The 26645-nt window shown below is 42.7% G+C and overlaps 1 protein-coding gene across 1 annotated transcript; it reads left to right on the plus strand.

Moving 5' to 3' along the window:
• The first annotated feature begins 1242 nt into the window (after positions 1–1242).
• On the plus strand, positions 1243–26645 carry LOC117087892 (sodium/glucose cotransporter 1-like). The gene is made up of 4 exons (XM_033218669.1): positions 1243–2836; positions 20221–20389; positions 23352–23567; positions 26096–26645. Exons 1-4 carry the CDS (start codon positions 2793–2795, stop codon positions 26207–26209), a joined length of 543 nt encoding a protein of 180 aa, XP_033074560.1. The 5' UTR covers positions 1243–2792; the 3' UTR covers positions 26210–26645.

Genomic DNA, 26645 nt, shown 5'->3' on the forward strand with positions numbered 1-26645 from the left:
AGGGGCGTTAGTACACTGGTCCACCATGTAGAGATTGCTGGATGAAGATGTGTGAAGACAGGATCATTCTGAAGGGCCCTTTCACCTCCAGCACTCCCTGTAGTCACTGCATTGCCATTCAACTACTCTGTTTGCCCAATCCTCCTTCTCACACTCCTGTCAGGGGAACTTGTGGATTCCAAAAACACCCTCCAACAAATTCCTGCTGCCAGTTTTAATCTCAGAGTCTGCTTTCTGGGAAACCTGACCCATAAAAGCTTCTTCCTGTTCCTAATTCTTTTGTGAGAACTTAAGAGTGCTTGCCATGTTGGGTTCTGTGCTAGGTGCTTGGAATATGAAGAGAAATAAAACCCAGTTTCTACTTAAGTGGTTTGCCATCCAGCAGAGGTGCTGATCAACAGCCACCTCCAGTGCCCTGTCTGAGCTTCTGTAATAGCAATGTAAAAGTGGTATGGGAGCACGGAAGAGCGGGATGCTGATGTCCTGGCTAAGGAGGTCAGCCAAGGCCACTCTGGTCTATACATTCTAGCTGTTCTTAGTTGGCTGTTTAGGAGTCTGAATCCCTTCTTGAAACAGCAGTCACTCTTACTTGCCCCTACCAACTTGTATGTTCCAGATAGTCTTTATTTCACTTTAGGTGGGCTATAGGAGAGAAAGTGGTGAGTAGAGGAGAGACAATAAAGCAAAGAAAAAAGTGCAAGAACCGAGGTGTATAGGACATCGTCATGGTTAATTTTAGATGTCAGCTTGACCGGGTTACGGCATACTCAGATAGATGGCAGAACATTATTTATCAGGACGCTTGTGAGGTTGTTTTTGGAACACACTTGTGTTTAAATCAGTGGGTTGAGTAAAGAAAATGTGCTCTCGTCAATGTGGGTGGGCATTACCTAATTCTCTGAGGGCCAGATAGAACAAAAAGGCACAGGAAAGGTGGATTTGCTATCACTGTTTTAGCTGGGACATCCATCTTTTTCTGCCCTTGGACATTAGAAATCCATGTTCTTGGGCCTTTGGGATTTGGGACTCACACCAGTGGCCCCCCAGTTTCTCAGGCCTTTGGCATCACATGAATTATACCACCGGGTTTCCTGGTTTTCCAGCTTGCCAACAGCATATGGGACTTCTCTGACTCAATAATCACGTGAGCCAATTCTTATAATAAATACACTCTTATCTATCTATCTATCATCTATCTGTCTATTATCTATCTATCTATTATCTATTATCTATCTATCTATCTATCTATCATATATATCATCTATCTATCTATCCATCTACTCACTCATCCATTCATCCATTCCATTGGTTATGTTTCTCTGGCAAACCTTGAGTAATACAGATACAGTTTGAGAGTTCAGTTTGGGCCTCTCATCTGCAACTCACCCTTCCTTCCCTGGAGGATTTTCACCATCACCACCACCAAGACCAGGCCCCCAGAGATCTCATATTCAGCCCCTCGCACGAAGAAGCTCCAGGATGAGAGCTGACCTGTTAGGGATATAATATCAGAGTTAATGTGACACCTTCCAAGGGAGACTTTCCCTCTGTGTCTTAAGCGGTAGAAGAGAAAACAGTCATCAACCAGCAACCAGTGGGTGAGCATCCAGTGGGTCCTCCTGATGCTTCTGACACTGGATCTATGTGGACCGATGTGTGCAGATGAGGTTATGCAGTCCTGCACCTCCAGACCTGGTGGTGGAGAACAAGTAGGGCTGGGTCTTTGTGACAACTACCCCTCTGTGTGCACTGGCTGAAAAGAGGATGGCCAGTACACCAGTACTTAGGAGGAAGGAGGCCCATAACTCCACTAACCTCAAACAGTCTTGTGCCGCCTGCAGAGCATCCCCTGTGGGCCAAGCCCTGGTGTGTGCCAGACAGAGGGTGCCAGTGAAATAGAAGTGAAGGCCTTAGCCTTCTAGCAGCCTCCAGCTCAGGTGGGTTGACAGGCACATCATCACCAGGTGTCTCAAGTCTGGTGGAAGACAGTCTGCACCCGGGGGAATCTCAGGCTTCCTGGCCTAATTTGAGAAATGTGGTTTCTGCCACAGACCAGTATTTAGGACAAACATACACGTTTAAAAGACCCGTGAAGAGACACAAATAAGACATTAACATGTGCAAATGGTTACAGCTGAATAGCTAATGTCAGTAGACAGGACAGACAGAGCTGAGAGCAGGATGTCCCAAACACGTGGAGTCAGCCCATCACCCCTCAGCCAAATCAGGTGATGATGAGGGTGGGGGTGCAGGAGGAGCTTCAGGCAGCAGGAGGTACATTGTAGATAAAGCATTAGTTATTAGAAAACCCAGTGTCCTCCCTAATTGCAGGCAGTGAATGCTGTACAATACTAAAAGTGAATACTGTGCAACTGTATGCATGTGTATGTGAAAGAATGAAAGTTACCAAGGGGACATGTTTGAGGGAACTCTAACAGCATTACTCAGGTGTTTTGTATGCATGAGTTTATGATTTGTGAGCATAATTGTGTGTAGAATGTGTGCATGTTTCTATGTGTGTGCTTACACTTGTGGGGGCTTCCTTTCTGTTGGGGGAGGCTGAAGATGCCCATGCGCTAATCATCTAATCTGCTCTCTTTCTTCTTCCAGGAAGTATTCCCTGTGAACCCATGAGACCTCATCCCTGTGTTGGTCTGGCTGGCTTTCCCTGTGAGATGCAGGTTCCTCCAGAAGAGCTGGAGCTCCATATTCCAGCTCTAGACTTCTCCTTGCTTCCAGACTTCAAGATGAGAAGCATTTTTCCAGTCCACAAGTGTTAGAGGACACTGCCGATGATGTGTGTTTTGCCCAGGCTGGACTCAGCTTCTTTGTCTGGGTAAAGGCTAAGTTTTCTTCAAAATAAGAGGAATCTAGAGAAACTGAGATCATTAAGCAAATTTTTAGAAGTAGATGAGAAGGAAAGTTGGAAAACAAATCACACTTGCTTACAGAGAAACTAGGAGATCACCTTAATTAAGAAAGCACCTTGGCCGGGCGCGGTGGCTCAAGCCTGTAATCCCAGCACTTTGGGAGGCCGAGACGGGCGGATCACGAGGTCAGGAGATCGAGACCATCCTGGCAAACACGGTGAAACCCCGTCTCTACTAAAAATACAAAAACTAGCCGGGCGAGGTGGCGGGCGCCTGTAGTCCCAGCTACTGGGGAGGCCGAGGCAGGAGAATGGCGTAAACCCGGGAGGCGGAGCTTGCAGCGAGCTGAGATCCGGCCACTGCACTCCAGTCCGGGCGACAGAGCGAGACTCCGCCTCAAAAAAAAAAAAAAAAAAAAAGAAAGCACCTTAATTTGGGGCAGAGAGGGGTTTATAGAAAGTTGGTTGGAGAGAGTGGAGCTTGAAGTAGAGCTAATTTCCTGAATTCTTGGGTTAAAGACTCCCCATGGCATCCCTCCCCAAAGCAGATAGCAGTAAAAGGAGCAAGTTTGAGCCAGGGAAGCTGATGGTCTGGCTGCACAGTGGGCAAAGGACCCTGGGGCCTGGACAGCCTGCTGCATGGCTCTTTGCTGATGGGCCTGGAGGAGAGAAAAAGCAACAGCACTGGATGCCCACGCCCGACTCCCAGGGCATTTAAGGTATCTGAAGCGCAGGCAGGACAAGGGGTGTGGAAGATGCAGTCAGCTTTGGTTTCCTCCTGCCTTCACACAACCCTGGCTTTGTCTCTCACCTGGGGCCCCCAACACTAGGGCAGTGATCCTAGTAACTATCACCTGCTCCTCTTCCTGTCCACAGATCCGCAATGCCTGGGCCCCACTCCAAGGCCTTGCTCACACCTTTACATCCACCCAGAATGTCCTTCACTGCTCTACACTGATTTAAACACCACCCAGTCTCCAAGGCTTGGTTTGAATACCACTTACTGCAGGAAGCCTTTTATGATATCTTTAGTTTCCCAGTTCTCTCGGATTCTGGACTCTTCTGATTTTCCTCCTGCTTCACTGCCCATATCTCACTCACTCCTCCTCCCACCCACCCGAATGTTGGAATACCTACAGCATCGTGCTGGGCTCTCCTTTTTCCTTTACAAACACTTCCTCTTTTTGGGGAAATTTCTTTACCTTGTGGTTTTAATTACTAACCTTATATCAGTAACTCCAAAATTATTCAAGTGTGTACACCTGGCCTTTTCCATGATCTTGAGACTCAGGTACCCAATTGTCTTCTCTTCACCTCTACTTGTTCATCTAATAGGAATCCCAACCCTCAGACATCCCCAAAGGAGGCTCTGCTTCCTTCTGTAATTTCTTTTCCAAATCTCAGTAAATGGTACCACCACCACCATACACCTAGTTGCTCAAGCCAAGCAGAAGCCTAATTCTGATCTATCTCATCCTTCTATTCCCTGGCTATCTTTCATTGACAAATCCTACTGACTTTGCTTAAAAACATAGTCTCCGTTCTTCTAAATTGTTCTCTCTCAACCCAGGGCAGGCGACGATCTTCACAATCAGGAACATTGCAAAATCTTCTTTTCACTCATCCCCTTGCCTTCACCTGTTACCTAAATCCACTCTTCACAAAGTCAAGTGGTATTTTTAGGACATAAATGAAACCATGCACTGCTCTGCTCAGAATCCTCCAGGGTCTTTCTATTATGCCGAGGATAAGATGCAAATTTCTTATCCTGGCCCACGTAGTTGAGTTTCCTGGGGTCTGGCCCTTGCTGGGTTCTCTGATGTCATCTCTTGTTCTGCTTCCTTGTTTGCTCATCCCACTCCACCTACTGTTTCTCAGAGACCCTGAGGTTGTCCCCACCTCGGTTCCTTGGCACTGGCTGTTTCCTTTGCCTGGGATGCTCTTGCTCTGCATCTTCCTAGGGCTGGCTGCTTCCTGTCAGGTAGGTCTCAGATCAGATGTCACTTCCACCAAGAGGCCTTTTCAGACCCGGTTAAAGCAGCCCCTCACTCATCCTCTCTCCTGCACTACCCTGCTTTATTTTCTTCATAGCACTGATGACACCCTGGCACTGTGTTGCCTGTTTATTGGGTTTGTTTTTTATTGTCCATCCCCCCACACCAGCGTGGAAACTCTATGAGGACCGAAAGCCCTCCTGACTCACTCCCCAACTCTATCCCAGCCTTTAAAGTGATGCCTGGCCCAGAGCAGGCACACAGCAAGTCTTTACTTAACGTCTAAATAAATAAATGTGCCCCAAAGAGATGCTGTTTGATTTGGAAAGCTTTCATTTCCTTTTTGGGAAACAAGTTCTAGCTGACTACAATTTTTACTCAAAAGGATACAGTCTGTGTATTTTACCCAAATAACGTGCATTGCAGCTTCTGGCCTTTCCCTAATATTTTCATACAACTATTACTATGTATTATTTATTTGTTATGGAAGAGATGGACCATATCAGGTCTCCATGTTTTTGTTGATAAACTCTCAAGCATTGGGAGATTTATCTCCAATGTGTCTTCCTCTCAGCAGCCTGGCGAAGAGGCAGTGCTGTGCCAGGAAAGAACACCCAGGCAGGACTCCAGGGTGGGGACTGCTAATCTGGCTTTGCCACAAGTGAGTTAAAACCCATTGGAGAAAGTCACTTTTCCCAATCTGGTTTTCTAGGCTGCAAGATGAGCTTAATAATTGTAGCCCTTCTGCTCTGATGAGGCAATGGGAAAGAGGAAGGAGATAGTAAGCATGTATATTTAAAGGGAAGGTGGTTGTCACTCTTTATTTCTTCACTCATTCATCCATCAAATATTTCAGAGCAATGCACTGGGCTAGCTAATGCATGGATGAAAGGATGATGGGATGGGCACTGTTTACCCCTCCCACCCTCACGTGTCTGGTAGGCTTGATGCACACCACTGATAATGGCTGAGAGGTGCAAGGTTACATAAGAGAGGTGCAGCACTGTGCTATGGGGTTCAGAAGTGGGATGGTCTCAGCTGGGAGGCTCCTGAGATAGGGGAAGACGTTGCCTTGAGGAAGCCAGACCTAACCAAAACCAACCCCTCAGGGGTCTGCAGAGTACCCAACCCAGGGGCCAGCACAGCTCTAGCAGGCTGCGGACAGTAAGGTGACATCTCCCAGCCAAGGTCATCCTCCATGACCCTTCAGTGTTGAAGCTTGAATTGACCTGACTGGCAGATCCTGAGGCTGTGGAGCAAATATTTCTCCTTTTCGAATAAGACTTTAACATTCACACAGAGACAGAAGAAAAAAAAATACAGGCATTTATTGTCTTGTATGTGCTGTTAATTGATTCATTTTGAGCCTTTTTTGCCTTGCCTCAATGGGGGTTCAGTCTTGTTTTCCCTGGGGGAGCCAGGCTGCAGGAGGGCCCGTAGTGTTGCACTGGGTTCTTTGGATCTGATCTCGCTTACAGCTACTATTTCCAGTAGGCGAAATCTTTTGCTCCAATTAACACCATCTCTGTTGCAGCCCAGTTCCCTCTGTTCTTCTTTCCCTGAGTAAAGCTTCCCAGGCTTAGGGCAGACAAAAGCCCTGAGATCAAGGCCCTTCTGGGAGTTGCTGGAAAAGACCAGGGAGGTAGCTGAGGGTATTTCTGCCAGCAAATCTCCAATTCTATCTTTATACAATGCACACAGAAAGGGAAGGCATCCCTGAATGCCTTCCATTACAGATTGGAATGGCCTTTGATAAAGAGTTAAGGTGTCAGCATAAAATGAAGGACCAAGTCTCTGGAAAAAAAAAAAAAAAAAAGAAAGAAAGAATAAAGAAAGAAAGAAATGTGACAAGGCTTTATTTTTATTTTTTAAAAAGGAAAGTGCAAGTTCTATGTATTTGGCAAATGGAATGAATGCCGTCTGGAATAACATGACTGCTTTCCTTCTTTTTTGCATAAACAAACTTTTACAACACAGGTGGGAGGAAATCAGGGCGAATTTGTCCCCCCTAGCATTGCCAAATTTAGCAAAGAAAACTACAGAATGTATAGTTAAATTTGAATTTCAGATAAAGAATAATTTTTAGTATAAGTATATCCCATGCAATATTTGGTATTGAAACTAAAAAAATAATTTGCTCTTCATCTAGAATTCAGATTTAGCTGGCGTTCCTTTTTATGGCTGAGTAGTATTCCATCATATGTATATATACACCATAATTTCTTTTTTTTTTTTTTGAGACGGAGTCTCGCTCTGTCGCCCAGGCTGGAGTGCAGTGGCCGGATCTCAGCTCACTGCAAGCTCCCCCTCCCGGGTTTACACCATTCTCCTGCCTCAGCCTCCCGAGTAGCTGGGACTATAGGCACCCGCCACCACGCGTGGCTAGTTTTTTGTATTTTTTAGTAGAGACGGGGTTTCACCGTTAGCCAGGATGGTCTCGATCTCCTGACCTCGTGATCCACCCGTCTCGGCCTCCCAAAGTGCTGGGATTACAGGCTTGAGCCACCGCGCCCGGCCCATAATTTCTTTATCTACTTGTTGATTGGTGGGCATTTGGGCTGGTTCCATATTTTTGCAATTGTGAATTGTGCTGCTATAAACATGCATGTGCAAGCATCTTTTGTCTATAATACCTTCTTTTCCTCTGGGTAGATACCCAGTAGTGGGATTGCTGGATCAAATGATAGTTCTACTTTCAGTTCTTTAAGGAATGTCCATACTGTTTTCCATAGTGGTTGTATTAGTTTACATTCCCACCAACAGTGTAAAAGTGGTCTTTTCACCACATCCACACCAACATCTATTATTTTTTGATTTTTAAATTACAGTCATTCTTGAAGGAGTAAGGTGATTATTTTTTCCTTGCTAATTTGTTTGAATTCTTTTGTAGATTCTAGATGTTAGTCCTTTGTTGGAAGTATAGATTGTGAAGATTTTCTTCCACTCTGTAGGTTGTCTGTTTACTTTGCTGACTGTTCCTTTTGCTGTGCAGAAGCTCTTTAGTTAAGTCCCACCTATTTATCTTTGTTTTTGTTGCATTTGTCTTTGGGTTCTTGGTCGTGAAGTCTTTGCCTAAACCAATGCCTAGCAGGGTTTTTTCTGACGTTATCTTCTAGAATTTTTATAGTGTCAGGTCTTAGATTTAAGCCCTTGAATTATCTCGAGTTGATTTCTGTATAAGGTGAGAGATGAGTATACAGTTTTATTCTCCTGCATGTGGCTTGCCAATTATCCCAGCACTATTTGTTGAATAGGGTGTCATTTCCCCACTTTGTATTTTTGTTCGGTTTGTCAAAGATTAGTTGGCTCTAAGTATTTGGGTTTATTTCTGGGTTCTCTCTTCTGTTTCACTGGTCTCTGTGCCTATTTTTATACTGGTACCATGCTGTTTGGGTGGCTCTGGCCTTATAGTATAGTTTGAAGTCAGGTAATGTGATGCCTCCAGATTTGTTCTTTTTGCTTAGTTTTGCTTTGGCTATGCAGGCTTTTTTGGTCCCATAAGAATGTATTGTTTTTTTCTAGTTCTGTGAAGAATGATGATGGTATTTTGATGCGAATTACATTGAATTTGTAGACTGCTTTTGGCAGTATGGTCATTTTCACAACATTGGTTCTACCCATCCATGAGCATGGGATGTGTTTCCATTTGTTTGTGTCATCTGTGATTTCTTTCAGCACTGCTTTGTAGTTTTCCTTGTAGACGTCTTTCACCTCTTTGGTTAGGTATATTCCTAAGTCTTTTTTTTTTTTTTTTCTGTCTTTTTTTTTTTTTTTTTTTTTTGCAGCTATTGTAAAAGGGGTTGAGTTCTTGATTTGATTCTCGGCTTGGTCACTGTTGACGTGTAGCAGAGCTACTGATTTGTGTACATTAATTTTGTGTCCTGAAACTTTGCTGAATTCATTTATCAGTTCTACAAGCATTTTGGAGGAGTCTTTAGGGTTTTCTAAGTATATGATTGTTCATCAGCAAACATTGACAGTTTGACTTCACCTTTACTGATTTGGATACTGTTCATTTCTTTCTTTTGTCTGATTGCTCTGGCTAGGACTTCCAGTACTATGTTGAATACAAGTGGGTAAGAGTGGGCATCCTTGTCTTGTTCCATTTCTCAGAGGGAATGTTTTCAACTTTTCCCTTTTTGGTATTATGTTGGCTGTGGGTCCGTCACAGTTGGCTTTTATTACATTGAAGTATGTCCCCTGTATGCCGATTTTGCTGAGGATTTTAATCATAAAGGGATGCTGGATTTTGTCAAATGCTTTTTCTGTCTGTTGAGATGATTATGTGATTTTTGTTTTTACTTCTGTTTATGTGATGTATCACATTTATTGACTTGCATATGTTAAACCACCCCTGCAGCCCTGGTATGAAACACACTTGATCATGGTGGATTATCTTTTTGATATGTTGTGAGATTCAGTTAGCTAGTATTTTGTTAAGGATTTTTGCATCTATGTTCATCAGGAATATTGGTCTGTAGTTGTCTTTTTTTGTTATGTCCTTTCCTGGTTTTGGTATTAGGATGATACTGGCTTCATAGAATGATTTAGGGAGGATTCCCTCTTTCTCTATCTTGTGGAATGTTGTCAATAGGATTGGTACCAATTTTTCTTTGAATGTCTGGTAGAATTCAGCTGTGAATCTGTCTGGTTCTGGACTTTTTTTTTGTTGGTAAGTTTTAAATTACCATTTCAACTTTGCTGCTTGCTAATGGTCTGTTCAGGGTATCTAATTCTTCCTGATTTAAGGTAGGAGGGTTGTAGCTCTCCAGGAATTTATCCACCTCCTCTAGGTTTTCTGGTTTATGCACATAAAGGTATTCATAGTAGCCTTGGATTATGTTTTGTATTTCTGTGGTGTCAGTTGTAATATCTTCTGTTTCATTTCTAATTGCGCTTATTTGGATTTTCTCTCTTCTTTTCTTGGTTAATCTTGCTAATGTTCTATCAATTTTACTTATCTTTTCTTTTTTTTTTTTTTTGAGGCGGAGTCTCGCTCTGTCGCCCGGACTGGAGTGCAGTGGCCGGATCTCAGCTCACTGCAAGCTCCGCCTCCCGGGTTCACGCCATTCTCCTGCCTCAACCTCCCGAGTAGCTGGGACTACAGGCGCCCGCCACTTCGCCCGGCTAGTTTTTTTGTATTTTTAGTAGAGATGGGGTTTCACCGTGTTAGCCAGGATGGTCTCGATCTCCTGACCTCGTGATCCGCCCGTCTCGGCCTCCCAAAGTGCTGGGATTACAGGCTTGAGCCACCGCGCCCGGCCCTTATCTTTTCAAAGAACCAACTTTTTGCTTCATTTACCTTTTGTATTTTTTTGTTTGTTTCACTTTCTTTTAGTTCTGCCCTAATCTTGGTTATTTCCTTTCTTCTGCTGGGCTTGGGTTTGGTTTGTTCTTATTCCTCTAGTTCCTTGAGGTGTGACCTTAGATTGTCTATTGTGCTCTTTTAGACTTTGTGATGTAGGCATTTAGGGCTCTGAACTTTCCTCTTAGCACCACCTTTGCTGTATCCCAGAGGTTTTGATAGGTTGTATCACTATTACCATTCAGTTCAAAAAATTCTAAAATTTCCATCTTGATTTCATTGTTGACCCGGTGATCATTCAGGAGCAGGTTACTTAATTTCCATGTATTTGCATGGTTTTGAAGGTTCCCTTCGAAGTTGATTTCCAGTTTTATTCCACTGTGGTCTGAGAGAGTACTTGATATAATTTCAATTTTCTTAAATTTGTTTAGACTTGTTTTGTGGCCTATCATATGGTCTACCTTGGAGAATGTTCCATGCACTGATGAATAGAATGTATATTCTGTGGTTGATGGGTAGAATGTTCTGTAAATATCTGTTAAGTCCATTTGTTCCAGGGTATAGTTTAAATCCATTGTTCCTTTGTTGACGTTCTGTCTTGATGACCTCTCTGGTGCTGTCAGTGGAGTATTGAAGTCCTCCACTATTATTGTGTTGCTTTCTATCTTATTTCTTAGGCCTAGTAGTAATTGTTTTATACATTTGGGAGGTCCAGTGTTAGGTGGACATATATTTAGGATTGTGACATTTTCCTGTTGGACAAGGCCTTTTATCATTATATAATGTTCCTCTTTGTCTTTTTTTAAACTGCTGTTGCTTTAAAGTTTCTTTAACAAAGACAACAAAAGTTGTCTTTTTCCACCCTTTTACCTTAAGTTTATGTGAGTCCTTATGTGTTAGATAAGTTTCTTGAAGGCAGCAGATACTTGCTTGATAAATTCTTATCCATTCTGCAATTCCATATCCTTTAACATTAGTATTGAGATGTGAGGTACTATTCCATTCATCGTGCTATCTGTTGAAATACTTCTCCCGTGATCTGGACCTTCAGGTTCCCCAGTGAGGGTCTGTGTTTTGGGGCGATGATCCCCCCTATCTCACGTTCACAGTTTGGGCTCTCACAGTATTTGGGCTGTCTCCCGGGTCCTGCAGGAATAATCTGCTTCCTTCAGAGGGTCTGTGGATCCTCTTGGCTTTCCTGGTATATTCCTGCAGTAGTTCTTGGAGCAAAAGTTCATGATGTGAGTCTCTGCATGCTGCTCTGTCCATCTGAGTAGGAGCTACAATTTAGTCCTGCCTATCTGCCAGTTTTTCGAGATCCTCCAGTGGCAATTTAACTTTAAATTGGAGATCATTGAACAATCCCCCTCGGGAGTTGGAAGGGACATAAGAGACACTTAATTTACCCCTCAGGCTGTCATTTGGGTTGAGGCTCATCTTGCCTAAATCCAAACTGTCCGGACAGTGGTGGAGACAGGACTGGAATCTACAGCCACTGAGCCCTTGTCCAAAGCTCTTTATACTGCCACACACTGTATTCCTCAGCCTCTCACACTGCAGCTCTCCACACTGGCTGTCTTTGAGGCCCACATGCCTCTGATTCCTCCACCCCTTGATGCAACATTTTGCAGAACCATTGTGAAGGCTCAATTGTGCTTGTGAATATACTCTGTAAAGCCTAAAACACCAAGTGCTGTGCACATTTCTTGTTGTCAGATGGGCTAATAGATGCAATAGAGTCCTGAGAGCATTGAAGTATCAACACCTGTGTCAGGTGTGCTCATTATCATGATTATCCATGGAGCAAATGCTCTGGACAGATCAACAGGAGCCTTGCTTGTTCTTCTATGGGGCTAAGGCAGGTCAACCTCCTTAGGGCAGGTGGACCAAGTTCCTGGGATGTCAGCCAAGGGAAAGTTTGCCAGTGAGTGCAGGAGGGATATAGGCTGCTACCTCATAGGTCTCATTTTCAAGATTGGAATGAAGGAAGAAAAGCAAACATGGTGGGCGACTTTCAATTGACAAGCTACCTGGCACCCAAAGGAGATCTGACTGTGCCAGAGGATCTTTACTCTGAGCCATAGAAAGTAGCACTGTTACCTTGATTTTTCCTTAGAAAGGCACTTACTGACTTTTCCAGTTATTTATGTGGATCAAATGCAAGATGCTAAAGAAAATATTTCGTTGCCTTGTGTAGGGATGAATCCCATGGCACTGAGACTATGTTGGGGCTCACATTTTTGTGTATCCTATAACTACTGCCCTGGGGCTTGTCCCAGTCCTGGATGAGCTCACAGGAATGTGAAACCATTCCAAACTCTGCTGTGGGGACTGTAAGGTCACCCAGGGGCTCAGATAAGGGAGTGATGAGTATGGCATGCGTGGTTGGGAAAGGCTCCCAGGGAAGGCAGAACCTGAGCTGAGTCCGTAATAGTCAGTGGGATACGGAAAAGGAGGAGAGTTGAGAGGCATTTCAGAGGGAGAAATGTGTGAGTGAAAGCATTGCCTTGTGGAGGTCAGTTTAAGTTGCAGGTAAGTGAGAGACGGAATCACAGTCATCTTTCTCATTCTGTCAAGAGCACAAGTAAGAAGAGCTTGCAAGGACATCTCCAGTCTTTTCAGGACTTGAAGTGAAACTTAGCAGGAGGAGAGGTGGAAATACCTGGTAGTGTTTCTTCCTATCTAGGCCATTCCTTTATAAAATTATCTTGCCTAGTGTTTTTATTAATAACTTCATTATTGTGAAGAAGACAAAAGGGAAGGAGAAGGAGGAGAAGAATAAGATAATAATAATAGTTTTTACTATTTATCGAGTGCCTGCTATTTGCAAGGTTTTACTCTCACTTAGTTGACTATCACTTAGATTAGTTTTGCTATCACTAATTCTTTTTTTTTTTTTTTATTCTACTTTAAGTTCTAGGGTACATGTGCATGACGTTTATATCATGTATAACTCCCCAATGCAATCCCTCCCTCCTCCCCCCTCCCCATGATAGGCCCCAGTGTGTGACGTTCCCCTTCCCGAGTCCAAGTGATCTCATTGTTCAGTTCCCACCTATGAGTGAGAACATGCGGTGTTTGGTTTCTCTTCTTGTGATAGTTTGCTAAGAATGATGGTTTCCAGCTGCATCCATGTCCCTACAAAGGATGCAAATTCATCCTTTTTTATGGCTGCATAGTATTCCATGGTGTATATGTGCCACATTTTCTTAATCCAGTCTGTCACAGATGGACATTTGGGTTGATTCCAAGTCTTTGCTATTGTGAATAGTGCCGCAATAAACATACGTGTGCATGTGTCTTTGTAGTAGAGTAATTTATAATCCTTTGGGTATATACCCAGTAGTGGGATGGCTGGGTCATATGGTACATCTAGTTCTAGATCCTTGAGGAATCGCCATACTGTTTTCCATAATGGTTGAACTAGTTTACAATCCCACCAACAGTGTAAAAGTGTTCCTATTTCTCCACATCCTCTCCAACACCTGTTGTTTCCTGACTTCTTAATGATTGCCATTCTAACTGGTGTGAGATGGTATCTCATTGTAGTTTTGATTTGCATTTCTCTGATGGCGAGTGATGATGAGCATTTTTTCATGTGTCTGTTGGCTGTATGGATGTCTTCTTTTGAGAAATGTCTGTTCATATCCTTTCCCCACTTTTTGATGGGGTTGTTTGTTTTTTTCTTGTATATTTGTTTGAGTTCTTTGTAGATTCTGGATATTAGCCCTTTGTCAGATGAGTAGGTTGCAAAAATTTTTTCCCATTCTGTAGGTTGCCTGTTCACTCTGATGGTAGTTTCTTTAGCTGTGCAAAAGCTCTTTAGTTTAATTAGATCCCATGTGTCAATTTTTGCTTTTGCTGCCGTTGCTTTTGGTGTTTTAGACATGAAGTCCTTGCCCATGCCTATGTCCTGAATGGTACTACCTAGATTTTCTTCTAGGGTTTTTATGGTATTAGGTCTAACATTTAAGTCTCTAATCCATCTTGAATTAATTTTCGTATAAGGGGTAAGGAAAGGATCCAGTTTCAGCTTTCTACTTATGGCTAGCCAATTTTCCCAGCACCATTTATTAAATAGGGAATCCTTTCCCCATTTCTTGTTTCTCTCAGGTTTGTCAAAGATCAGATGGCTGTAGATGTGTGGTATTATTTCTGAGGACTCTGTTCTGTTCCATTGGTCTATATCTCTGTTGTGGTACCAGTACCATGCTGTTTTGGTTACTGTAGCCTTGTAGTATAGTTTGAAGTCAGGTAGCGTGACGCCTCCAGCTTTGTCCTTTTGACTTAGGATTGTCTTGGCAATGCAGGCTCTTTTTTGGTTCCATATGAACTTTAAAGCAGTTTTTTCCAATTCTGTGAAGAAAGTCATTGGTAGCTTGATGGGGATGGCATTGAATCTATAAATCACCTTGGGCAGTATGGCCATTTTCACGATATTGATTCTTCCTATCCATGAGCATGGTATGTTCTTCCATTTGTTTGTGTCCTCTTTGATTTCACTGAGCAGTGGTTTGTAGTTCTCCTTGAAGAGGTCCTTTACATCCCTTGTAAGCTGGATTCCTAGGTATTTTATTCTCTTTGAAGCAATTGTGAATGGAAGTTCATTCCTGATTTGGCTCTCTGCTTGTCTGTTACTGGTGTATAAGAATGCTTGTGATTTTTGCACATTAATTTTGTATCCTGAGACTTTGCTGAAGTTGCTTATCAGCTTAAGGAGATTTTGGGCTGAGACGATGGGGTTTTCTAAATATACAATCATGTCATCTGCAAACAGGGACAATTTGACTTCTTCTTTTCCTAACTGGATACCCTTGATTTCTTTCTCTTGCCTGATTGCCCTAGCCAGAACTTCCAACACTATGTTGAATAGGAGTGGTGAGAGAGGGCATCCCTGTCTTGTGCCAGTTTTCAAAGGGAATTTTTCCAGTTTTTGCCCATTCAGTATGATATTAGCTGTGGGTTTGTCATAAATAGCTCTTATTATTTTGAGGTACGTTCCATCAATACCAAATTTATTGAGCGTTTTTAGCATAAAGGGCTGTTGAATTTTGTCAAAAGCCTTTTCTGCATCTATTGAGATAATTATGTGGTTCTTGTCTTTGGTTCTGTTTATATGCTGGATTACGTTTATTGATTTGCGAATGTTGAACCAGCCTTGCATCCCAGGGATGAAGCCCACTTGATCATGGTGGATAAGCTTTTTGATGTGCTGCTGAATCCGTTTGCCAGTATTTTATTGAGGATTTTTGCATCGATGTTCATCAGGATATTGGTCTAAAATTCTCTTTTTTTGTTGTGTCTCTGCCAGGCTTTGGTATCAGGATGATGTTGGCCTCATAAAAAGAGTTAGGGAGGATTCCCTCTTTTTCTATTGATTGAATAGTTTCAGAAGGAATGGTACCAGCTCCTCCTTGTACCTCTGGTAGAATTCAGCTGTGAATCCATCTGGTCCTGGACTTTTTTTGGTGGGTAGGCTATTATTGTTGCCTCAATTTCAGAGCCTGCTATTGGTCTATTCAGGGATTCAACTTCTTCCTGGTTTAGTCTTGGGAGAGTGTAAGTGTCCAGGAAATTATCCATTTCTTCTAGATTTTCTAGTTGATTTGCGTAGAGGCATTTATAGTATTCTCTGATGGTTGTTTGTATTTCTGTGGGGTCGGTGGTGATATCCCCTTTATCATTTTTTATTGCGTCTATTTGATTCTTCTCTCTTTTCTTCTTTATTAGTCTAGCTAGCGGTCTGTCAATTTTGTTGATCTTTTCAAAAAACCAACTCCTGGATTCATTGATTTTTTGGAGGGTTTTTTGTGTCTCTATCTCCTTCAGTTCTGCTCTGATCTTAGTTATTTCTTGCCTTCTGCTAGCTTTTGAATGTGTTTGCTCTTGCCTCTCTAGTTCTTTTAATTGTGATGTTAGAGTGTCAATTTTAGATCTCTCCTGCTTTCTCTTGTGGGCATTTAGTGCTATAAATTTCCCTCTACACACTGCTTTAAATGTGTCCCAGAGATTCTGGTATGTTGTATCTTTGTTCTCATTGGTTTCAAAGAACATCTTTATTTCTGCTTTCATTTCGTTATGTACCCAGTAGTCATTCAGGAGCAGGTGTTCAGTTTCCATGTAGTTGAGCGGTTTTGATTGAGTTTCTTAGTCCTGAGTTCTAGTTTGATTGCACTGTGGTCTGAGAGACAGTTTGTTATAATTTCAGTTCTTGTACATTTGCTGAGGAGTGCTTTACTTCCAATTATGTGGTCAATTTTGGAATAAGTGCGATGTGGTGCTGAGAAGAATGTATATTCTGTTGATTTGGGGTGGAGAGTTCTATAGATGTCTATTAGGTCCGCTTGGTGCAGAGATGAGTTCAATTCCTGGATATCCTTGTTAACTTTCTGTCTCGTTGATCTGTCTAATGTTGACAGTGGAGTGTTGAAGTCTCCCATTATTATTGTATGGGAGTCTAAGTCTCTTTGTAGGTCTCTAAGGACTTGCTTTATGAATCTGGGTGCTCCTGTATTGGGTGCATATATATTTAGGAGAGTTAGCTCTTCCTGTTGAATTGATCCCTTTACCATTATGTAATGGCCTTCTTTGTCTCTTTTGATCTTTGATGGTTTAAAGTCTGTTTTATCAGAGACTAGGATTGCAACCCCTGCTTTTTTTTGTTCTCCATTTGCTTGGTAGATCTTCCTCCATCCCTTTATTTTGAGCCTATGTATGTCTCTGCATGTGAGATGGGTCTCCTGAATACAGCAGACTGATGGGTCTTGACTCTTGATCCAGTTTGCCAGTCTGTGTCTTTTAATTGGAGCATTTAGTCCATTGACATTTAAGGTTAATATTGTTATGTGTGAACTTGATCCTGTCATTATGATATTAACTGGTTATTTTGCTCGTTAGTTGATGCAGTTTCTTCCTAGCCTCGATGGTCTTTACATTTTGGCATGTTTTTGCAATGGCTGGTACCGTTGTTCCTTTCCATGTTTAGGGCTTCCTTCAGGGTCTCTTGTAAGGCAGGCCTGGTGGTGACAAAATCTCTAAGCATTTGCTTATCTGTAAAGGATTTTATTTCTCCTTCACTGATGAAGCTTAGTTTGGCTGGATATGAAATTCTCGGTTGAAAATTCTTTTCTTTAAGAACGTTGAATATTGGCCCCCACTCTCTTCTGGCTTGTAGAGTTTCTGCCGAGAGGTCTGCTGTTATTCTGATGGGCTTCCCTTTGTGGGTAACCCGACCTTTCTCTCTGGCTGCCCTTAAGATTTTTTCCTTCATTTCAACTTTGGTGAATCTGGCAATTATGTGTCTTGGAGTTGCTCTTCTGGAGGAGTATCTTTGTGGCGTTCTCTGTATTTCCTGAATTTGAATGTTGGCCTGCCCTACTAGGTTGGGGAAGTTCTCCTGGATGATATCCTGAAGAGTGTTTTCCAACTTGGTTCCATTTTCCCCCTCACTTTCAGGCACCCCAATCAGACGTAGATTTGGTCTTTTGACATAATCCCATACTTCTTGCAGGCTTTGTTCATTTCTTTTTCTTCTTTTTTCTTTTGGTTTCTCTTCTCGCTTCATTTCATTCATTTGATCCTCAATCGCTGATACTCTTTCTTCCAGTTGATCGAGTCGGTTACCGAAGCTTGTGCATTTGTCACGTATTTCTCGTGTCATGGTTTTCATCTCTGTCATTTCGTTTATGATCTTCTCTGCATTAATTAGTCTAGCTGTCAATTCTTCCACTTTTTTTTCAAGATTTTTAGTTTCTTTGCGCTGGGTACGTAATTCCTCCTTTAGCTCTGAGAGGTTTGATGGACTGAAGCCTTCTTCTCTCATCTCGTCAAAGTCATTCTCTGACCAGCTTTGATCCGTTGCTGGCGATGGGCTGCGCTCCTTTGCAGGGGGAGATGCGCTCTTATTTTTTGAATTTCCAGCTTTTCTGCCCTGCTTCTTCCCCATCTTTGTGGTTTTATCTGTCTCTGGACTTTGATGATGGTGACGTTTTGGTATAGGTGACGTTTGGTATACTGATGGGGTTTTGGTATAGGTGTCCTTCCTGTTTGATAGTTTTCCGTCTGACAGTCAGAAGGACTATCTGTTGGTCTGTTAGAGATTGCTTGAGGTCCACTCCAGACCCTGTTTGCCTGGGTATCAGCAGCAGAGGTTGCCGAAGATAGAATATTGCTGAACAGCGAGTGTACCTGTCTGATTCTTTCTTTGGAAGTTTCCTCTCAGGGGTGACGCCACCCTGTGAGGTGTGGGGTATCAGACTGCCCCTAGTGGGGGATGTCTCCCAGCTAGGCTACTCAGGGGTCAGGGACCCACCTGAGCAGGCAGTCTGTCCGTTCTCAGATCTCAACCTCCGCGTTAGGAGATCCACGGCTCTCCCCAAAGCTGTCAGACAGAGTCGTTGGGGTCTGCAGCGGCCCCGCTCTTTCCCCTACTGGACTGCAGCTGTGCGCTGTCCGCAGCGGTAGAGTCTACAGAGACAGGCAGGCTTCCTTGAGCTGCTGTGAGCTCCACCCAGTTCGAGCTTCCCAGCGGCTTTGTTTACCTACTTAAGCCTCAGCAATGGCGGGCGCCCCTCCCCCAGCCTCGCTGCTGCCTTGCGGATAGATCGCCGCAGACGGCTGTGTTAGCAGTGAGGGAGGCTCCGTGGGCGTGGGACCCTCCCGGCCAGGTGTGGGATATATTCTCCTGGTGTGCCTGTTTCCTTAAAGCGCAGTATTGGGGTGGGAGTTACCCGATTTTCCAGGTGTTGTGTGTCTCAGTTCCCCTGGCTAGGAAAAGGGATTTCCTTCCCCCTTGCGCTTCCAGGTGAGGCGATGCCTCGCCCTGCTTCAGCTCACGCTGGTCAGGCTGCAGCAGCTGACCCGCACCGATTGTCCGGCACTCCCTAGAGAGATGACCCCAGTACCTCAGTTGAAAATGCAGAAATCACCGGTCTTCTGTGTCGCTCGCGCTGGGAGTTGGAGACTGGAGCTGTTCCTATTCGGCCATCTTGCTCCGCCCCCCACTAATTCTTTTTTTATCAGAATTTAAAACTTCTGTTTATCAAAGACACCATTAATCAAATGAAAAGGGGGAAAATGTTTGTTAAACATGTATCTAACAAAAGATTTATATCCAGAATATGTAAGCAGCTCAATAATAAAATAACCAAATTAAGAAATAGCCAAAAGACTAACAAAGCACATTAAAAAGTATTCAGTGCCATCACTAGGCATCAGGGAAATGGAGATCAAAACCATACACACTAGAGTGACTAAAATTTAAAAGACTGATATCAAATGTTGGTGAGGGTGTGAATCAAACAGAATTCTTATACATAGCTGCTAGCAGTGCAAAACAGTACTGGCACTTTGAAAATCAGTCAGGCAGTTTCTCATCAAGTTGGATGTCCATCTACCCTATAATCCAGCAGTATCGCTCCTTGATATTTACACAAAAGAATGAAAAAATATGTTTGTAAAAACACATGAATATTCTTGCTTAAGTGTACTGCTGTAGATCTTAGTTTGTATTGTACACATGATCATGTATGGCCTTGTATTGAGGTCATTGGTGTGTATGTCATGTGACTCCCACAGAATATTCAGTGCATGTGTGTTTGTGTCACTACTACTATCACTAATTCTTATTCCCACCTTGCAAGGTCAGTGCTATTCCCAGTTTACAGATGAAGAACTTGAGACTCAGAGGGGTTAAGAAATGTCTCCTATGTCACACAGAAATAATAAGAATTTGAATCTAGGACTATCAGGCTCCAAAATTCATACCTTGTTCCTCTCAAATGAGATTGTCTTATGGTGGTGAGTGGGCCTAGGCTACTATTGAAAGTCAAGTGTGTTTCACTAATTCATAGGTATGAATGACTTTCCCATAGGCAAAAAAAGCTTCAAGCATACATTTTCTAATTATTTTTTTCTTGCTGTGGTCATATTTGCTGCTGGTAGTGGTGGTGGTGGTGGTGTGTGTATGTATGTATGTATACATATAATACATGGCAATATCTACTCATGTAGAGCTACTCATTGACACTTTGTTGTGGGGGCTTTAATTTCAGGTTGTTTATCCTGGTGCTGATTGGCATCAGCATCGCCTGGGTGCCCATTGTGCAGTCAGCACAAAGTGGGCAACCCTTCGATTACATCCAGTCCATCACCAGTTACCTGGGACCACCCATTGCAGCTGTCTTCCTGCTTGCTATTTTCTGGAAGAGAGTCAATGAGCCAGTAGGTATCACCTGGGCATGTCCAGAAAAGTCATGCTGGCAAAGAAGTTTCCATGTGGGTTTGCATATTCTCTGTGGGAGGGAGTCTATTTCCCAGAGATCTTGAACAGACACAGATGTGCTATTGAGGGTTTGTAGGGAAAGCCTCCAGGGATCATGGGGCTCTCTGTTAGAGTGAGCTCCTCGGAAGTTGGTATGGGGGTCCACATTCTCTCTGTCTCCTCTGTCCAAAATTAGATTTTCTTAATTTTTTTTTTTTTTTTTTGAGACAGAGTCTCGCTCTGTCGCCCAGGCTGGAGTGCAGTGGCGCGATCTCAGCTCACTGCAAGCTCCGCCTCCTGGGTTCACGCCATTCTCCTGCCTCAGCCTCCCGAGTAGCTGGGACTACAGGCGCCCGCCACCTCGCCCGGCTAGTTTTTTGTATTCTTTTGAGTAGAGACGGGGTTTCACCATGTTAGCCAGGATGGTCTCGATCTCCTGACCTCGTGATCCTCCCATCTCGGCCTCCCACAGTGCTGGGATTACAGGCTTGAGCCACCGCGCCTGGCCCAATTTTTTTTTTAAATAGAGGTGAGGACTCACTGTGTTGCCCAGGCTGGTCTTGAACTCCTGAGTTCAAGTGATCCTCCCACCTCGGCCTCCCGAAATACTAGGATTATAAGCCAAGATTAGATTTTCTATCTGATCTTGGTGATTTTGACCTGACTGCATGGCACTCCCTAGGAATTCTGTAGCCCCTAGATGAGCGAGAGAAAGTCCTAGCACAACATACCTCCAGCACTCTACTGTGAACTCGGCTTTCCAGCCAGCACCTCTCAGGGCTCAGTGAAGACAAAGTCCTGGCACACAAGCAGTTTACACATACAACAAAGTGCGTAACAAGTAAGGGATACAATACAGCACATAATATGAGCAGGAAGGGATTTAGGAGAGACTTTATCAGCAGGGGCTGAAACTGTCAGGGAAGGCTCCTTGGAGCAGCGGGAGCTGGAAGAATTTGAAGTTGGAGAGGGAAGACATAACATTCAAGTCAGAGACTAGTACAGTCCAGACCTTTCAGGTAGAAGTAGGATAGGAGTGAGGGTGAAGGACTTGTATGGAATCTCACCTGGCTCAAGGGGAGTTTGTGAATGTGAAAGATGAAAGTGTGGCTGGAAAGGTAGGTCAGGGTTTCATTAACAGTGACCCCTTTGGTGGAATCTTTAGGTTTTTGTAAATATGAGATCATATTGTATGTAAATGAGGCCAATTTGACTTCTTCTTTTCCAATTTGGATGCCCTTTTTCTCTTGCCTAATTGTTCTGTCTAGGACTTGCAGTACTATGTTGAATAAAAGTGGTGAAAGGGTATCATTTTTTTTCCTCCAGATCTTAGAGTAAAGGCTTTCAATTTTTCCCTGTTCAGTATGATGTTAGCTGAGAGTCTGTCATATATAGCTTATAATCTTTATTGTTTTTGAGGTTTGTTACTTCTGTACCTAATTTGTTGAGTTTTTATTATGAAAAAAATCTGAATTTTAAAACATTTATTTCGTGGCAAATTTATTGATTTTTTTTGAGACAGGAATCTCACTGTGTTGCGAAGGCTAGTCTCAAACTCCTGAGCTCAAGTGATTCTTCTGCCTCAGCCTCCAAAGTAGCTAGGACTACAGGCACACCCCGTGCCCAGCTAAGAAATAATGTTTTTGAGTGACATAGCGTATGGGGGATGAATAGGGAACATATTTTTTCTTTTTCCTTATTTATTTCTTCATCTAGAAGTCACTTCCAGATGCCAGCATAGGGTGAGGCACTAGCAACACAAAGTGAATGAAACCTGCTTCCTTCCCTGGGCAACCCCCTAGATCACACTGGGAGACAGAGAACTATTGTGATTCCAAGGCAGTGGGGTTGGTGCTGGCCTGGATCTGTGTCCACAGCGCTGTGGCCACAGGGTGCACAGGGTCCACCCACCCTGTGTAGCTTTTTCTATTTAAGCTAGAACGAGGTTACCAGGAAGAGAAGAGCCCATATTCTCCCAGACAGAATGACCTGGAGACAAAAGCACATGTCATGCCATGTGTGGAGGATAGCTGATAATTTCATACACTTAGAATAGAAAGTGTAGGGATACCCTAGCAAAGGGGCTGACCAGCACCTGATAAAACTGAAAGCTCTTTTGGGCCACTCTTCTAAGAGCACATTCTACTTTGTCACTGGCCTGCCAGAGTCAAACCTAGTCCTTTAGGTGAGGACTTACCTAACGGAAATATAGAAAGGAAAAAAGGAAAGAGGGAAGGAAGGAAAGAGTAAAAAAAAAAAAAAAAAAAAAACCCTGAAAAATCATCCCCTCATGTCTGGTCTCTTAAAATCTTCCATATTCTAATATACAAACCCAAAATTTAACGTAAAAACACCGTATAATTTTATGTTCTCAAACTAAAAATAGTTCATAAAATAAAGAGGGCTAAAAAAGTAAGTGTTACTTATATTTTGATGGAAGTTTCTTTCTCCTTCATCTTTCAAAGAACCAATTTCTCTTCCCACGACTTTGTGAAATACAAATTACCTCACAAGTAATTACTTTTCATCTGAGTATGCCTAAATCTGGAGATTGGTGTTGATAGTAGCTGCAGGTGGAGAGGCTCGAATTATTTTTCAAATTAAAGGGAATTTTTGGAATCAAGCCTGTAGGTTGACATTCTATTCTGGTTATTAGACACTTTACCCCATTATGTTATGGCTCCTTGTTTAATGATCGAGGTGAAATCATGTTGCTGAAACATGATAGACAGACACACTGAAGGTCTTGCATAGCACTCCTAGCCATATTCTGAACTTCAGTGTTCTGGGTTCAGACAGCCTGGAGCTACCACTTCTCCTACCTCTATTCCTTTGCCTCTGCCTATGCCTCCCTGAAGAATGTTAGAAAGGCTATCTGTGTTTTGTGTTCAGCATGAGTTAACCCAGGGTTTTCTTTCACAGGGAGCCTTCTGGGGACTGATCCTAGGATTTCTGGTTGGGATTTCACGTATGATTACTGAGTTTGCTTATGGAACCGGGAGCTGCATAGAGCCCAGCAACTGTCCCACGATTATCTGTGGGGTGCACTACTTGTACCTTGCCATTATCCTCTTCACCATTTCTGTCATCAGCATCGTGGTCATCTCCCTCCTCACCAAACCCATTCCGGACGTGCATGTGAGTAACCATTTAGGGGATCTGTCCTTGTTTCATGTTCATACTGCAGTGTTCTTTAATTTTTAAAAAGCTTTTCATCATGATGGGTACATAATAGTTGGATATAATTATGGGGCACATGTAACGTTTTGATACAGATTTGATCAAATCTGGGTAATTGGGGTGTCCATTGCCTCAAGCATGTATCATTTCTTTGTGTTAGGAACATTCCAATTCCACTCCTAGTTATTTTAAAATGTAGAATACGGTGGCTCCTGCCTGTAATCCCAGCACTTTGGGAGGCCAAGGTGGGAGGATCGCTTGAGTCCAGGAGTTTGGGACCACCCTGACAACATAGTGAGACTCTGCCTTTCAATTGTATGCATATGATAAATTAAGTATAGCTACCCTATTGTGCTACCAACTACTAGACCTTCATTCATTCTAACAATTTCTGCACCCATTAACCATCTCCATTCTGTCCTCCATCCACTGCTACCCTTCCTGGTCTCTGGTAACCATCAATCTACTCTCTATCTCCTGAGTTCGGTTTTTAAAACTTTTAGCTCCCATATCTGAGTGAGAACATGAGAAATTTGCCTTTCTATGTCTGGCTTATTTTACTTAACATAATGGCCTCCCATTCCATCCATATTGTTGCAAATACAGGATCTCATTCTTTTTATGGTGCAATAAAACTCTATTGTATATTTGTACAACATTTTCTTTATCCATTAATTTGTCAATGGATACTTAGATTGATTCCATATCTTGGCTATTGTGAATAGTGCTGTAGTAAATATAGGAGTACAGGTATCTCTTTGATATACTGGTTTACTTTCTTTTGGGTATATATCTAGTAGTAGAATTGCTGGATCATATGGTGGCTCTATTTTTAGTTTTTTGAGGAACTTCCATAGTGTTCTTCATTGTGGCTGTACTAATTTACATTCTCACCAACAGTGTTTGAGGGTTCCCCTTTTCCCCCAACCTCACCAGCATTCATTATTGCCTTTTTGATAAAAGCCATTTTAAATGGGGTGAGATGATACCTCATTATAGTTTGATTTGCATTTCTCTGATGATTAGTGATGTTGACATGCCACAACATGCTTGGTTGGCCTCAGCAAAATTATACATCTTACATTCACATTCACATGACATGCCACTGGTTTCATGTGGAAGGATACATGCCAGGAAACATGGTGTGCCAGCAGGCTGATATCAAGCCCATGTCTTTAGTTGGAGTCCTCACAGTTGTACACCCTTTATTCCAGGACTTATTCTCTGAAACCTGCTCCCCAAGTGACGGCTCAGGTGCACAAGATCACATGGGTGGTACAGGGCTACCTGGCTTAGAAGCCTATATTTTAAATAGAAACTGGTATTTCTTTTGACAGTCCTGTGGTCAAAGCTTTCAAAGGTCCCAGCAAAGCACATATCTAGTTACAAAAATCAGTCTACTCAGGGATATCCATAATATAGTTTGCCTCTTGATTTTTTTCCAAATTAATCCACCAAGAATTGACCATAGGATGTAAAACATTTCTAACAACATCAAAGTCTAATTGATTCAAGACTTCAAAAGTTGCAATTACTCTTCTTTAACTCTAGATTCCCCCATTGGTTTAGAATTCATTCATAGCTCTCCCAATTTAGATAAAGATGACCAATTATGAGACATTTTTATTAGTAGTCTGGTAACCCAACACAGATTTCCAGGTTTCCAAGGGAACAGAGCCAGAAAGTTAACCCAAGGTCATATTTATTCCTAGAGAAATCAGAAGGATTTTGTTAATCCTTTCCTTTACTCATGCATGCCCATACAAGTGCCTGTGGAATCCCTAAGAGACCTTCAACTTCATTGCCAAATTTTTAAGAGCTGTGACAAACCTAATGTCAAACAAAGGCTGCTTTTATAGTGGCAGAACTGCATCACATCTATTGGCTGGACCTGTCACATGCTTTCTTTGTGTGGTATCAACTGCTTCCTCATGTCTCAAGTATTTGAAAGTATCATACCCCAAACACATTTCTAGTTCATGCCCTAGATGAAGTTCATGCTCTAGATGAAGTTTTTGGTTCATGCTCTTAACTATGTCAATAAAAACTGTGCCTTCAGCTCTGCTGTATTCTATTAGGGCTCATGATTTTAGATTCTCATCCACATAATGTGACATAGTGCAAAAATCTAAACTTACACTCCTAACCTGGAGAAATGGCTTCTTACTGCCAGTGCTAAAAGGAACAAATTATTTATCACACACATAAAAGAGTTCATTCAACAAGCATTTCTATACGAGGCAGTGTTTTGGCTCTGAATATGCAAATATCATACAGGCTAGTGTATACATGTATATTACTTTCATCTAAGTTACCAATGTTTTTAGAGATAATGTTATGGATGGGAATGTTGTGTATGTTCTTCTTAGTACTGGGAGGCCACATTCCCTTCCCTTCCTTGATGCACATCTCTTTGCCACCCCCCAACTTCTTGTCCCAAGATGCTATTTGGATCTTTCTGTTGACCTGTTCTGCCTTCTCTGCAGCTCTACCGTCTGTGTTGGAGCCTGCGCAACAGCAAAGAGGAGCGTATTGACCTGGATGCAGAAGAGAACATCCAAGAAGTCCCTAAGGAGACCATTGAAATAGGTGATTTATGACCCAGAGCAGATCCTAAACCATAAAAGTTACTCCTACAGCAACAAGACAACTTTACTGAAGCCCTTCCCTAAATGACTTTAACAGAGCCCAGATGTCACCCCTCCAGGGCAGTGAGGAGCAGGGTGGGGATGAGATGGATAAGTGGGTTTGAGGAAGTTAACTCTGAGTTCAAGGGGAGGAAAGGGTACAGAATCATTCAAGCTCCCTGACCCCTCATATTTAAAAAAATTTTTGTGGGTACGTAGTAGATGTATATATTTATGAGGTACATGGGGTATTTTGATGCAGGCATGACAAGCACATAATGGAGAACGGGGTATCCACCCCCTCAAGAATTTATCCTTTGAGTTGCAAACAATCCAGTTGCACTCTTAATTTTTTTTTTTTTTTTTTTTTTTGAGACTGATTTTCACTCTTGTTGCCCAGGCTGGAGTG

Source organism: Trachypithecus francoisi, unplaced genomic scaffold, assembly GCF_009764315.1.
Source record: "Trachypithecus francoisi isolate TF-2019V2 unplaced genomic scaffold, Tfra_2.0 Contig00696, whole genome shotgun sequence".
Lineage (NCBI taxonomy): Eukaryota > Metazoa > Chordata > Mammalia > Primates > Cercopithecidae > Trachypithecus > Trachypithecus francoisi.

Bases quoted from the DNA above. Each gene is read 5' to 3' on its own strand.
- LOC117087892 (XM_033218669.1), top strand. From the start codon at position 2,793: ATGATGTGTGTTTTGCCCAGGCTGGACTCAGCTTCTTTGTCTGG. The intron at 2,837-20,220 runs GTAAAGGCTAAG...CTTTAATTTCAG, and splicing joins GACTCAGCTTCTTTGTCTGG to GTTGTTTATCCTGGTGCTGA. The intron at 20,390-23,351 runs GTAGGTATCACC...TTTCTTTCACAG, and splicing joins GGAAGAGAGTCAATGAGCCA to GGAGCCTTCTGGGGACTGAT.